This window comes from Diceros bicornis, chromosome 17 (assembly GCF_020826845.1).
Source record: "Diceros bicornis minor isolate mBicDic1 chromosome 17, mDicBic1.mat.cur, whole genome shotgun sequence".
Lineage (NCBI taxonomy): Eukaryota > Metazoa > Chordata > Mammalia > Perissodactyla > Rhinocerotidae > Diceros > Diceros bicornis.
In genome coordinates, this window is record NC_080756.1 from 61844297 (window position 1) to 61858633 (window position 14337).

Consider the following 14337-nt stretch of genomic DNA (forward strand, 5'->3'; position numbering starts at 1 on the left):
ATTTGGTATTTCTTTTTTTTTTTTTTTAATTTTTATTTTATTTATTTTTCCCCCAAAGCCCCAGTAGATAGTTGTATGTCATGGTTGCACATCCTTCTAGTTGCTATATGTGGGACGCGGCCTCAGCATGGCTGGAGAAGCAGTGCATCGGTGCACACCCGGGATCCAAACCCGGGCCGCCAGTAGTGGAGCGCGCGCATTTAACCGCTAAACCACGGGGCCGGCCCTGGTATTTCTGTTTTTAATTGTTTGAGGAATCTCCATACTGTTTTCGATAGTGGCTGCACCAGTTTGCATTCCCACCAGCAGTGTATGAGGGTTACCTTTTCTCCACGTTCTCTCCAACATTTGTTATTTTTTGTCTTGGTAATTATAGCCATTCTGACAGGTGATATCTCATTGTAGTTTTGATTTGCATTTCCCTAATAATTAGTGATGTAAACATCTTTTCATGTGCCTGTTGGCCATCTGTATGTCTTCTTTGGAAAAATGTCTGTTCATATCCTCTGCCCATTTTTTGATCGGTTTCTTTGTTTTTTAATTGTTGAGTTGTATGAATTCTTTATATATTTTGGAAATTAACCCCTTGTTGGATATATGATGTGCAAATATTTTCTCCCTGTTGATGGGTTGTCTTTTCGTTTAGTTCCTCGTTTCTTTTGCCTTGCAGAAGCTCCTTAGTCTGATGTAGTCCCATTTGTTTATTTTTTCTTTTGTTTCCCATGCCTGAGTAGATATGGTATTTGAAAAGATGCTGCTAAGACCAATGTCAGATAGTGTACTGCCTATATTTTCTTTTAGAAGTTTTATGGTTTCAGATCTTACATGCAAGTCTTTAATCCATTTTGAGTTAATTTTTGTGTACAGGGTAAGATAATGGTCTACTTTCATTCTTTTGCATGTAGCTGTCCAGTTTTCCCAGCACCATTTATTGAAGAGACTTTCCTTTCTCCATTGTATGTTCTTGGCTCCTTTGCTGAAGATTAGCTGTCCATAGATGTGTGGGTTTATTTCTGGGCTTTCAGTTCTGTTCCATTGATCTGTGTGTCTGTTTTTGTGCCAGTGCCATGCTGTTTTGATTACTGTAGCTTTGTGTAGTATATTTTGAAGTCAGGGATTGTAATGCCTCCAGCTTTGTTCTTTTTTCTCAGGATTGCTTTCGCTATTCGGGGTCTTTTGTTATTCCATATAAATTTTAGGATTCTTTGTTCTATTTCCATGAAGAATGTCATTGCGATTCTGATTGGCATTGCATTGAATCTGTAGATTGCTTTAGGTAATATGGACACTTTAATTATGTTTATTCTTCTAATCCATGAGCATGGAATATCTTTGCATTTCTTTATATCTTCTTCGATTTCTCTCAATAATGTTATACTTTTCAGTGTATAGGTCTTTCACCTCCTTAGTTAAATTTATTCCTAGATATTTTATTCTTTTTGTTGTGATTGTAAATGGGATTGTATTCTTCTCTTTCTGCTAGTTTGTTATTAATGTATAGAAATGCAACTGCTTTTTGTAATTTGAGTTTGTACTGTGCAACTTTGCTGTAGTTGTTGATTATTTCTAATAGTTTTCCGATGGATTCTTTAGGGTTTTCTAAATCATGTCATCTACAAACAGTGAGTTTAATTTCTTCCTTTCCAATGTGGATTCCTTTTATTTCTTTTTCTTACCTAATTGCTCTGGCCAAAACCTGCAGTACTATGTTAAATAGGAATGGTGAGAGTGGGTACCCTTGTCTTGTTCCTGTTCTTAGAGGGATGGCTTTTAGTTTTTCACCATTAAGTGTGATGTTGGCTGTGGGTGTGTCATATATGGCCTTTATTATGTTGAAGTACTTTCCTTCTATACCAATTTTGAGAGTTTTTATCGTAAATGGATGTTGGATCTTGTCAAATGCTTTCTCTGCATCTATTGAGATGGTCATGTGATTTTTATTCCTCATTTTATTAATGTGGTGTATCACATTGATTGATTTGTGGATGTTGAACCATCCTTGCATCCCTAGTATAAATCCCACTTGATCATGGTGTGTGATCCCTTTAATGTACTGCTGTATTCATTTTGCCAATATTTTGTTGAGGATTTTTGCATCTATGTTTGTTAGCAACATTGGCCTGTAATTTTCCTTCTTTGTGTTGTCTTTGCCTGGTTTAGGCATCAGGATGATGTTGGCCTCATAGAATGAGTTAGGAAGTGTTCCGTCTTCAATTTTTTTGGAGTAATTTGAGAAAGATAGGTATTAAATCTCCTTTGAATGTTTGGTAGCATTCTCTAGAGAAGGCATCTGGTCCTGGACTCTTGTTTTGGGGGAGGTTTTTGATTACTGTTTTCATCTCTTTACTTGTAATTGGTCTCTTCAGATTCTCTATTTCTTCTTGATTCAGTTTTGGGAGGTTGTATGAGTCTAAGAATTTATCCATTTCTTCTAGGTTATCCAGTTTGTGGGCATATAGTTTTTCATAGTATTCTCTTATAATCCTCTGTATTTCTGCAGTATCCATTGTCATTTCTCCTCTTTTGTTTCTAAATTTGAGCCTTCTCTCTTTTTTTCTTAGTGAGTCTGGCTAAGGGTTTGTCAATTTTGTTTGTCTTCTCAAAGAACCAGCTCTTAGTTTCATTGATCATTTCTATTGTTTTTTTAGTCCCTATTTCATTTATTTCTGCTCTAATCTTTATTATTTCCCTCCTTCTGCTGACTTTGGGCTTTGTTTGTTCTTCTTTTTCTAGTTCTGTTAGGTGTAGTTTAAGCTTACTTCTTTGAGATTTTTCTTGTTTGTTGAGGTGGGCCTGTATGGCTGTAAATTTCCCTCTTAGCACTGCTTTTGCTGCATCCCGTAGGAGTTGGTATGATGTATTTTCATTTTCATTTGTCTCCAGGTATTTTTTTTTTATGGTCGTTTTTTGTGTTTTTTTTTCATTGCGATAACATTGGTTTATAAGATTATATAAATTTCAGGTGTACATCATTATATTTCGATTTCTGTATAGATTACATCATGTTCACCACCCAAAGACTAATTACAGTCCATCACCACACACACGTGCCTAGTCATCTCTTTCACGCTCCTCCCTCCTGCCTTCCCCTCTGATAACCACCAATCCAATCTCTGTCTCTCTGTGATTATTTGTTGTTGTTTTCGTCTTCTACTTATGAGTGAGATCATACGATATTTGACCTTCTCCTTCTGACTTATTTCGCTTAGCATAATACCCTCAGGTTCCATCCACGTTGTCACAAATGGCTGGATTTCATCGTTTCTTATGGCTGAGTAGTATTCCAGTGTGTATATATACCACATCTTCTTTATCCATTCGTCCCTGATGGGCACTTAGGTTGCTTCCAAGTCTTGGCTATTGTGAATGATGCTGCAATGAACACAGGGGTGCATGTATCTTTACGTGTATAGTGTTTTCATCTTCTTTGGATAAATACCCAGCAGTGGAATAGCTGGATTGTATGCTAGTTCCATTCTTAATTTTTGAGGAGTCTCTATACTGTTTTCTGTAGTCCAGGTAGTTTTTGATTTCCCCTTTGATTTCCTCATCAATCCAGTGGTTGTTCTGTAGCATATTGTTTAGTCTCCACATATTTATGACTTTCCCAGCTTTTTTCTTGTGCTTGATTTCTTTCATAGAGTTGTGGTTGGAAAAGATACTTGATATTTCAGTCTTCTTAAATTTATTGATGCTTGCCTTGTTTCCCAACATATGGTCTATCTTTGAGAATGTTCCATGTGCACTTGAGAAGAATGTGTGTTCTGCTGTTTTTGGATGGAATGTTCCATATATATCTAAGTTCATCTGGTCTAGGTTTTCTTTTAAGTCCACTATTTCCTTATTGACTTGCTGTCTGGATGATCTATCCGTTGATGTAAGTGGGGTGTTGAGGTCCCCTACTGTTACTGTGGTGCTGTTAAGTTCTTCCTTTAGATCTGTTAATAGTTGCTTTATATTCTTTGGTGCTCCTGTGTTAGGTCCATATATTCATAAATGTTATGTCTTCTTGGTGGAATGTCCCTTATATCGTTATATACTGCCCCTCTTTGTCTCTCACTACCTTTTTTATCTTGAAGTCTGCTTTGGCTAATATAAGGGTGGCAACTCCTGCTTTCTTTTGCTTGACATTTTCTTAGAGTATTGTCTTCCGTCCCTTCACTCTGAGCCTGTTTGTCTTTAGAGCTGAGATGTGTTTCCTGGAGGCAACATATTGTTGGGTCTTATTTTTTAATCCATCCAGCCACTTTTAATCCATCCATCCCTTTATCTTTTATGTTATAATTGTTTGCTAACCTGTTCTCATAGAGAGCTGCAATTTTCTGATTTTGTCTGTCTATTTATCTCCTTACTCAAAGCTTTGTAAACCTTTGCGTTTTTGTTTCAGATATGAGGGCATCCTTGATCATTTCTTGTAAGGGAGGTCTAGTGGGGATGAACTCCCTCAGCATTTTTTTTATCTGGGAAAGCTTTTATTTCTCCATCATATCCGAAGGATAGTTTCACTGGATAGAGTATTTTGGCTGAAAATTTTTATCTTTCAGTATTTTGAATATATCATTCCAATCTCTCCTAGCCTGTAAGATTTCTGCTGAGAAATCCACTGAAAGCCTGCTAGGGGTTCTTTTGTAGATTATTCTCTTCTGCCTTGCTGCCCTTCATATTTTTTTTTTGGCATTGACTTTTGCTAGTTTTGCTATTTTATGCCTTGGAGAAGGTCTTTTTACATTGATGTAATTAGGAGTTCTTTTGGCTTCATATACTTATAAGTCCAGTTCCTTCCCCAGGTTTGTGAAGTTCTCAGCTGTTATTTCTTTGAACAAGCTCTTTGCTCCTTTCTCCTTTTCTTCTCCCTCTGGAATACCTATCATCCTTATGTTCCATTTCCTAATTGAGTTGGATATTTCTCAAAGAGTTTCTTCATTTTTTTTAAGTGTTAGTTCTCTCTCCTCCTCCACCTGAAGCATTTCTATATTTCTGTCCTCTAAATTGCTAATTCTGTCCTCCATAACGTCAGCTCTGTATTTTAGAGTTTCTAGATTGTTTTTTTATCTCATTTATTGTGTTCTTCATCTCCAGAATTTCTCTTTGCTTTTTTTTTTTTTAGAGTTTCAATCTCTTTGGTGAAGAATTATTTCTGCTCGTTAATTTTATTCCTGAGTTCACTGAACCGTCTTTCTAAGTTTTCTGGTAACTCGTTGAGTTTCTTTATGACAGCTATTTTTAATTCTCTGTCATTTAGATTGTAAATTTCTGTGAGTTCAGGATTGGTTTCTGGAGGCTTGTCATTTTCCCTCTACTTTGGAGTGTTAATGTAGTTCTTCATGGTGCTTGATGAAGTAATCCTTTGCTGGTGCATAGTGGTAGTATCAAGTCACAGATTCTACCTGCCACCTCTGTTGGGGGTGGGCAGGAGCTGTATTTTCTGAACCCACCACGTCTGCTGGATGTTGTGCCAGTAGGGCTTGTCTGTGTTTGCCTGCTGGCCTCAGCCACTTGGCGGGTCACACGTGTACACGCAGGTGCTCTGGTGTGGAACTGCTGCCATCTCCAGGGACTGACCAGACTGGTGTGCTAGGTGGGAGAGGAGGGGAGAGAGGCACTTTCTTTTGCACATGTGGGCCCTCTCTGCGCTCACAGGCAGTTCGCCTGGGCTACTGCGCTTAGTGGGGCTGCCCACACGGTGGCTGAGTTGCGCTACTCACATGGAGCATTCCCGTGGGCCGGACTGCACTCTCAAAGCGAAAGTGTTCACGTGAGGGCCTGCCTGCTCCCCCGCCTCCTCCTACAGTCTTGTGCTGGCTACTGTGTGAGGACCTGTGACCTAGATTACTGCTGCTGGGGAGGGTAGGGGATCCTCTCACCTCCTTCCACTGCTTCCTGGGGATCCAGTACCCTCATCTTCAGATGTATGGCTGCGTGGATCTCTCAGACGTCCTGCTTTGAATTGTAGCGAATCCTGTGTTGGTTAATGAATGTCTGTTTTGTTGTAACTTAGGAATAAGAGACTAAAGGAACAGCTCACTCCTCCGTGATGCTGACATCACTCCAAGTCTTTGTCCATTTCTGATAAAAGTACTTATAGTTAGTAAAATGAGCAAAAGGCAGAAAAGGAAAAAACGCAACAAAAGCTTACATGCTCTCACTTATTGCACCCCCATATTATCTGAGACTAATCACTAAAATGAACAACAAAATATTTGTGAGCTTTGCAGCCATTTGCATCTTTCTTGGATGCAAGCACTTTTATAAAGAAATACATGCTTAAGTCTGTAGTAAAATTTGTAGCCTTCTAGGAGCAAGCCTTAGATTAATGCAATGAATACTTTATGGAAGTTTTTGATAACTCTTGGGAGTGGATACAAGCTGCTTGTGCTACTGGGATTCTATGCCCTGCATCCATTTGCACCCTGAAGCAACAATGATTCTACCTGTTCTTCCTACAGTTAGAGAATGGCTAAGTCTATATAACATGGAGTAAGGAAGCAGGTCAGATGCTGGAGGTTTCAGCTGAAGAGGGGTAGGCTATGACTACTTCCATGTACAACTTGTATAACCTTCATAGTTTTAAAATTTATTTCTGTAAAGGAATATTGACTTTGAAAATTCATTTTTAAAAGGGTATAAAAGTAATCTCTTCATCCTCTAAGGTGGAATAAACTGATTAGAATCTGGTTTAAGAAGTGCCACATTTAGAGAGAAGAGAACTCTCATACACTGCTGATGGGAGTGCAAACTGGTGCAGCCACTATGGAAAACAGTATGGAGATTCCTCAAAAAATTAAAGATAGAACTACCATACGATCCAGCTATTCCACTGCTGGGTATTTATCCAAAGAACATGCAAACACCAATGTGTAAAGATACATGCACCCCTGTGTTCATTGCAGCATTATTCACAATAGCCAAGACTTGGAAGCAACCTAAGTGCCCATCAGGGACGAATGGATAAAGAAGATGTGGTATATATACACACTGGAATACTACTCAGCCATAAGAAACAATGAAATCCAGCCATTTGTGACAACATGGATGGAACCCGAGGGTTTTATGCTAAGTGAAATAAGTCAGAGGGAGAAGGCCAAATACCGTATGATCTCACCCATAAGTAGAAGACAAAAACAGCAACAAACAAACACATAGAGACAGAGATTGGATTGGTGGTTACCAGAGGGGAGGAGGGGAGGGAGGAGGGAGAAAGGGATGACAAGGCACATGTGTGTGGTGATGGACTGTAATTAGGCTTTGGGTGGTGAACACAACGTAATCTATGCAGAAATAGAAGAATAATGATATGCGCCTGAAATTTATACAATGTTACAAACCAATGTGACTCCAATAAAAAATAAAATAGAAAAAGTGCCACATTTATAAAGGTAAAAACAAACTATTAACAGAGGGATGATAGAACTAGGAGTTGTCTCTCATTTATCATTCTTATACTAAATTGGTTTGTAGTAATACACTAAATTGGTTTGTATATTTTAAAATGTCAGTTTAGTCTTTTTCTTCTCTTGAAACTAAGATTTTCCATAAACATCCTTCCTTTAAAAAAAAAATCTCAAAGTTGAGGACCTATCAGATTTTGTGTTCCAGGAAAGATTAATATCCCATAATGATTATCTGACCTTTTTAAGTGGCTTATAACTATTAGCTTGTTCCCAATAGTAAGTATCTTAATCCTCTGAGTTTTTATAGTACAACTTTTGATATTGTTTATTAAATTAGGCTTTTCTTTTGCCCTGTCTTCAGCCTTTACCAGCACAGGCTTTGACCGTCATACTTCTCCTGTATTCAGCCCTGCTAACCCAGAAAGCTCAGTAGAAGACTGCTTGGCTCAGCTTGGAGAGAAAGTGTCACAGGACCTGAAAGAGCCTCTACAGAAGGCGTTGCAAATGCTCCTCAGCCAGTGAGTTACTATTGCTGAGTGGGAACGTGGTTCTCTCAGTAGTCTCTTGATCGCTTATGCACCACTGGGTTGGTTAAGGCTGTGTTTAAGTGAACAGTGTCACTTCTTTTCTCACTTACTTTTCTTCATTTTCCTTCTTTTGCTTTCCCAAGCATCTCTGAGTTTTGAGCGACAACTTTTACATCAAAGCAGTGGTTTAACTGTTCCAACATGAATTTGATCATTTGTATTTACTTGTTGAACTGTCAGGTTTCAACAGATGCTTTCACTGAGTTGTAAATAAAAGCTGTTTCACTTGTCCTGACCACTTTTTACTGCCATTCTCTCTAGTGGCCAACATAAATATATTGGCTAGGATTTTATGCCTTGCAATGTGGGATTAACATTATATCAGAATTTCAGATATCCCAGATGTTGCTCAACTTTGGGTCACACTTCTGTCTGTGGAACTGCTGTCACATTTTTTTTTTTTTTTTGTGAGGAGATCAGCCCTGTGCTAACATCTGCCAATCCTCCTGTTTTTTTTGCTGAGGAAGACTGGCCCTGGGCTAACATTCGTGCGCATCTTCCTCCACTTTATATGGGACGCCACCACAGCATGGCTTGCCAAGCAGTGCATCGGTGCGCACCCGGGATCCAAACCGGCGAACCCCGGGCCACCGCAGCAGAACGCATGCACTTAACTGCTTGCGCCTCTGGGCCGGCCCCACCACATTCTTATAGTGTGAACTTCTCTCCTAGCTGTGGTTCTGACTTTTAAAGCTAAAAGCAAGAAGCTCATAGTGCAAGTATATTAAAATAGAATCAAGTCATTTATTGTAACTCTTTAAAATTCACTTCCCCTAATTCTTTGCTAAGAATCATTAAGGAATTGGTATGAATTAGAAAAAATATTTGTTTTAATGAAGATTGACAGCTATTTAAAAATGGGATGAAGACTGTTCCTTCACTGAAAGGCCAAAATTCAGATGCCAAATTGCTGTCGTAGTAAGGTGATTCCTTACTTCCGTGTAGGCAAAGTTTATATACTTTACCATTTGTTAGAAGGAAGCAATTGAAGTTTAAGGAGAATTGTTTGTTTCTGCATATCCTGGTGACAAGAGCAAATGTAAAAATCCAAATTATACATAGGAAACAGTAAAATGAAAAGCATATTTGGATTTTCTTAACTTTATATATAGAAAAGTTTAAAGATAAATGTGGAGAGATTAGAGTGTTGAGAAATAAAACTTAAATAGGAAATTTGGATGTACAGCTGTGGCTTTCAGTTTTAGGGGCCCTTAGGAGGGGATGGGAGGGAAAGGGTGAGTGGGTGGGGCTTGTTAGCCCCTCTCCACTCTTCTGAAACCAGAGCAGCTATACTTTCATAATTTTATATGTTGAGGTTTCAAAACCTATTTTGCAAAAGCAAACGAAAAAACTTGTAAAAGCTGTTGGAACTGGGAGTAAAATAACTGAGAAGTATAAGGCAAAAAAATCTGTTTCCAATTTTGATACAAATTATTTGTAGCTTTGAGCAAACCATTTTGCTCTATATCTCAATTTCTCCATCTGTTAATTTTAACTTGACTGCGATATTATAAGCTCTCTGAAGAACAGTATTGTATAGTTAAAAAAATAAGTATTGTTTTTGGAGTCCTTTTCATAATCTACGGGAAAAATTGATATTGTCTCACTGCAAAGTAAATTATATTTTTAAAAATATTGTCTTGGATGAATACTTGTTTTGTTTTTTTCCCCAACCCTGAATACTGGTATAATTATTTTTTAGATTGGTACTTCTGGTTGTATATCAAAGTCGGGTGTCTTTATGAATAAATATTTTTCAGAAATCTACTTTTGAAAATTGTTAAGCTCTGTTACTAATACCATGAAAATAACTTAACTGATGATGAACTAGAAGTATTATACAGGTTGATGGCAATATCTTCTAAGGTGGAAAATACCACCTACTCCTCCAAACAGTTTCATTAAAGTGGGAAATCAGTCCTGAACTCTTCCGCATAGCCAAGCACCAGCAGTTTCAAAGGTGCCCCTGCCCCCCCATCCCCCCTTGCCCCGCCCCGCTTTTTCTTCTTTGCTCTGTTCAAACATCTGATTAGATAGGGCTGATTTTTCAGCTACTTACTTTTCTGCGTATTAGATTTTCTTTAAATGTTTTAATCTGCTGGATCTTTTATGTGCATATATGCGTGTACATATAATGTTTCAAATCATGTTTCATTCTGGAGGATGCTAAAGTACTTTAAGCCTGATAGACAAACTACCAATACAGACTACTGTGATCCACAGCAACATCAAACTGTTCAGGAAAGGAAGGGACTGACATACACAAGTAAAGCTTCAGGGAGAATATAGGTAGGTAGACTGTATAGTATCTGCTGAAGTTCAAATTTTACCACTTCCTAGTATTTAGCCCAAGGTTTCTAAAAAATTCTAAGCTTACTTTCTTGGGAATATATCAGGAAGGTAGTACATATTAAATTAAAAAGGTCTTATTAAAAGCTCTTATTAAAAAGGTCATCCCTGGTATCTTATCTTCTTTCAGCATCACTGAAGTGTTGGTTTTATACTGACTTATAGAAAAGAATGATTCCTGTGTCATCAGAACTGTTTTCTGAAATATCTAGAGTAGCACTGTACAATAGATATAATGCAGGTCACATATATGTAATTTAAAATTTTCTAGCAACCACATAAAAAATGAGGATTTCTAATAATATGTGATTTTACCCAATATATTCAAAATAGTATAGTTTTTTTTTTTTAATTTTTATTTTATTTATTTTTTTTCCCCCAAAGCCCCAGTAGATAGTTGTATGTCATAGTTGCACATCCTTCTAGTTGCTGTGTGTGGGACGCGGCCTCAGCATGGCTGGAGAAGCCATGCGTCGGTGCGCACCCGGGATCCGAACCCGGGCCACCAGCAGCGGAGCGCACGCACTTAACCACTAAGGCACGGGGCCGGCCCAAAATATTATAGTTTTTTTTTTTTTTTTTTTTTGTGAGGAGATCAGCCCTGAGCTAACATCCGCCAATCCTCCTCCTTTTTTGCTGAGGAAGACGGCCCTGGGCTAACATCGGTGCCTATCTTCCTCCACTTTATATGGGACGCCGCCACAGCATGGCTTACCAAGCAATGCGTCGGTGCGCGCCCGGGATCTGAACCAGCGAACCCCGGGCCGCCGCAGCGGAGCGCGCGCACTTAACCGCTTGCGCCACCGGGCCGGCCCCCAAAATATTATAGTTTTAACATGTACTCAAGATAAAATATTATTAATGAGATATTTTACATTCTTTTTTTCATACTAAGTCTTTGAAATCTAGTTGTATATTGTTCTTTCAGCACATCACTAGTCACGTTTCAAATGCACATTAGCCATATGTGGCATCTAGACATTATCAGGGCATGTGTCAAAATCCTAACTTAAAATAGGAGCTGTGTGGCCTTTGGAGCCAGATCTAATTGGGTGTGAATTCCTACATTGCTGCTTGCCAGCTATGTGGATTTGGGATAGTCTCTTGACTTTTCTGAGCTTCAGTTTCCTAATATGTAAAATGATAATATGTAATATAAAATATAAATATATAAAAATATAAAACCCAACAGTAGGCTACAAATAAGTGGTAGCTGTTATCAATCTTAAATATTCATAGGCTGAAGAGATGACAAACCAGAGTCATCAGAGCAGAAAATGCCTTTGGAATGTATTTTAAAATCCTATGAAAGACTCCTATATGTTAATACTTTGCCCACAAAAGGCGGGGAGGTAAACTTTATTACATCTGTTACCCAAGCTATTGGTTCCTTAATGTGTTACTTGGTACCAAGTATTTTTGTTGTTGTTAAGTTGTGCATGAAATGAAGGCTTAGAATACAGTACTTAAAGGCCCTCAGTAGATTAATGAGTGAGCGTTGTTGTCATCACTCAATGATTTGAGTTTTGGGTATGAATAGAACTTATACAGAAATGATCAGAAAGGCTTTTCTCTCCCGCTTCCAGGATGTTATGTCATAAGACTCGAAGTTAAAAACAGAGCTCCATTTACTGGCCTTGTTTGTTCTAACTCCTTATGTCCTCAATTTGAAAAATCTTCCATTGACAGGTCTCTTTAATTTTCAGATATTTTAGATTTTTTGCCTTTTAAAAAAGTTAAATTGTGCTTTAAGTTTTATGAATGAGGTAATTTTTGTTATTACTTGATCCTATATTAATAACCCAGTGTTTATATTTATCTGCAATATAGAAATCCTGTTGGATAAGTTTCAAGCAATTATAAAAAATTTATTATTATCTTGTTATGTTATTAACTGCTTTCTCAATCTGGTAGCATGCATCTCAGCCTCTAGAGAATGCTTGAAGAAGAAAATGCATACCAAATGTTAAAAGCCACTTCTCATACAAAACAATATGTTGAATAATCTTTGTTACTTTAGCAAAAAGTTCAACAGCAGAGTAGTGACTGTATATTTATTCATCTGGAAATTTAGAATTTTCCTTCTTTATGACACAGACTTTTAAAAAAAATCTCTGCAGGCCAGTGACATATCAGGCATATCGGGAATGTACACTGGAGACCACAGTTCATGCCAGCGGCTGGAATAAGGTATTAACCAAATTATCTTTTGTCTTACAAGATTTTAATGTGTTGATAAAGTAAAAAAGTAATTGCTAGCATTATATAAGAGAAAACTGTTAGAGCTCATTATTTAATGCATAAATCCAACTGTGGTAAGTGGATATTTTTGATTAAAGGAGTTTTTTGATTAATTAATGCTGTAAGGTTCTGGTTGGCCCAAAAATATGCATCCCATAGTATGCCACTCTTCCTTCCTATCTGTCCTGAATTTTCCATAATTTCTTCATTTCTCTGCATTAGACAGGACATTTGTCTCCAGATGATTATTTGTTAACACGTGAGTGTCTGGGGGGAGAAAGAATTACGGCTTCATTTGGGACACGATTCTTCTGGGTCTCTTAAATGAATAATACCATTTGTGTTTTATAGTTTACAAAGTATTTCATGTCACATCTCGTTTGATCATTACAACCATCGTTTGCAGAAGGCAGAATGGATTTTAGTAGCTTTTGTGGGTTTTTTTTTTGGTTTTTTGAGGAAGATTGGCCCTGAGCTAACATCTGTTGCCAATCTTCCTCCTTTTTTCCTTTTTTCTCCCCAAATCCCCAGTAGATAGTTGTATGTCATAGTTGTACATCCTTCTAGTTGCTCCATGTGGGACGCCGCCCCAGCATGGCTTGATGAGCGGTGTGCAGGTCTGTGCCCAGGACCTGAACTGGCAAACCCCAGGCCGCCAAAGCAGAGCACACGAACTTAACCGCTCTGCCACCAGGCCGGCCCCTTAGCTTTTGTTTTGTTATTTGTTTAGTTAGTTAGGTCAGGTGAATAATCAGAGAAAGAAGTTAAATGACTTGTCTAGGACCCCTTGACTAGTAAATACTGGAACCGACACTAGAGCTAAGATTTTCTGATTCCAGCTTCAGTGTTTTTTTCCTACTATACCATACTGCTTATCTGTTATCTCAGACTGTATTATCTACAGTCTGAAAAGGCAGAGAATCTAGTGGGATGCAATATAGCATGGCTCAGCTCAATTTGAGGAAGAAGTATGGCCCTTAGTGATGTAGTGCCAGGGATGAGAAAATTCAGTAGAATTATTTTTATAAATAGCCACCTCTACTCAGAATCGTTAATAATACGAGTCAGACCATGTGACCTAATTGAGGTATATTATTTTTACTCACCTTAATATATGCTTTGGAGGCATTATAGCATAATAATTAGCATCATAGGCTTTGTAATCGGACTTGTTTCAGATATCAGCTTTGTCATGGACTAGATGTATGTCTTTGGACAGGTTAATTAAGCTCTCTCAGTCTTAATTTCCACATACGTGAAATGGAGATGATAATGCTAACCTCATAAGTTTTATTAGAATTAAATGACATAATACATGTTAAATACTTTTTTAGCACATCTTCTAAAAGTGCTAAAAAATAAAAAAATAAGTGCTTACCATAGTAAGCACTCAGTAAAGAGCACCTATTATATTAGATTTAACACATGAGACCTTGTTCCGAAATAGTCACTATTATGGAATTTTACTGTTACTTAGCTATAAATAATTTGTTAAAATATCTGTTTGTTTCATTTGCTTTCTTGGAGTAAAAAAAACCTCTCTTATATGGAAATTTGAAATAGTTTTTATGAATAAAAATGAGCTTGGTTATGATATATTTCTTAGTATATCAAACAACAAATATTTAGGTACCTAGTATTACTAGCCTTCTTCCCCTATTTTATGTTTTCTTCCTGTCACTCCTGTCTAGTAACTGTTATCATCAAATCATGTATGTCCTCCTCTGACCTGATCCTAGGGTTACCCTAAAAAATCTGAGTAAACCCTA

General features: G+C 37.7%; 1 protein-coding gene across 5 annotated transcripts in view; it reads left to right on the forward strand.

Moving 5' to 3' along the window:
- The window catches only part of BCL2L13 (BCL2 like 13), a 93779-nt gene that overhangs the window by 37938 nt on the left and 41504 nt on the right, over positions 1-14337 (forward strand). For 2 of the 5 annotated variants that reach the window (XM_058559157.1, XM_058559159.1), the window contains exon 3: positions 7753-7909. In XM_058559157.1, the coding sequence (XP_058415140.1) occupies positions 7753-7909 (157 nt within the window). Of the gene's footprint in view, positions 1-7752; positions 7910-12424; positions 12518-14337 lie in introns of those variants that run through there. The other 3 variants (XM_058559155.1, XM_058559158.1, XM_058559156.1) reach the window with 3 other exon arrangements.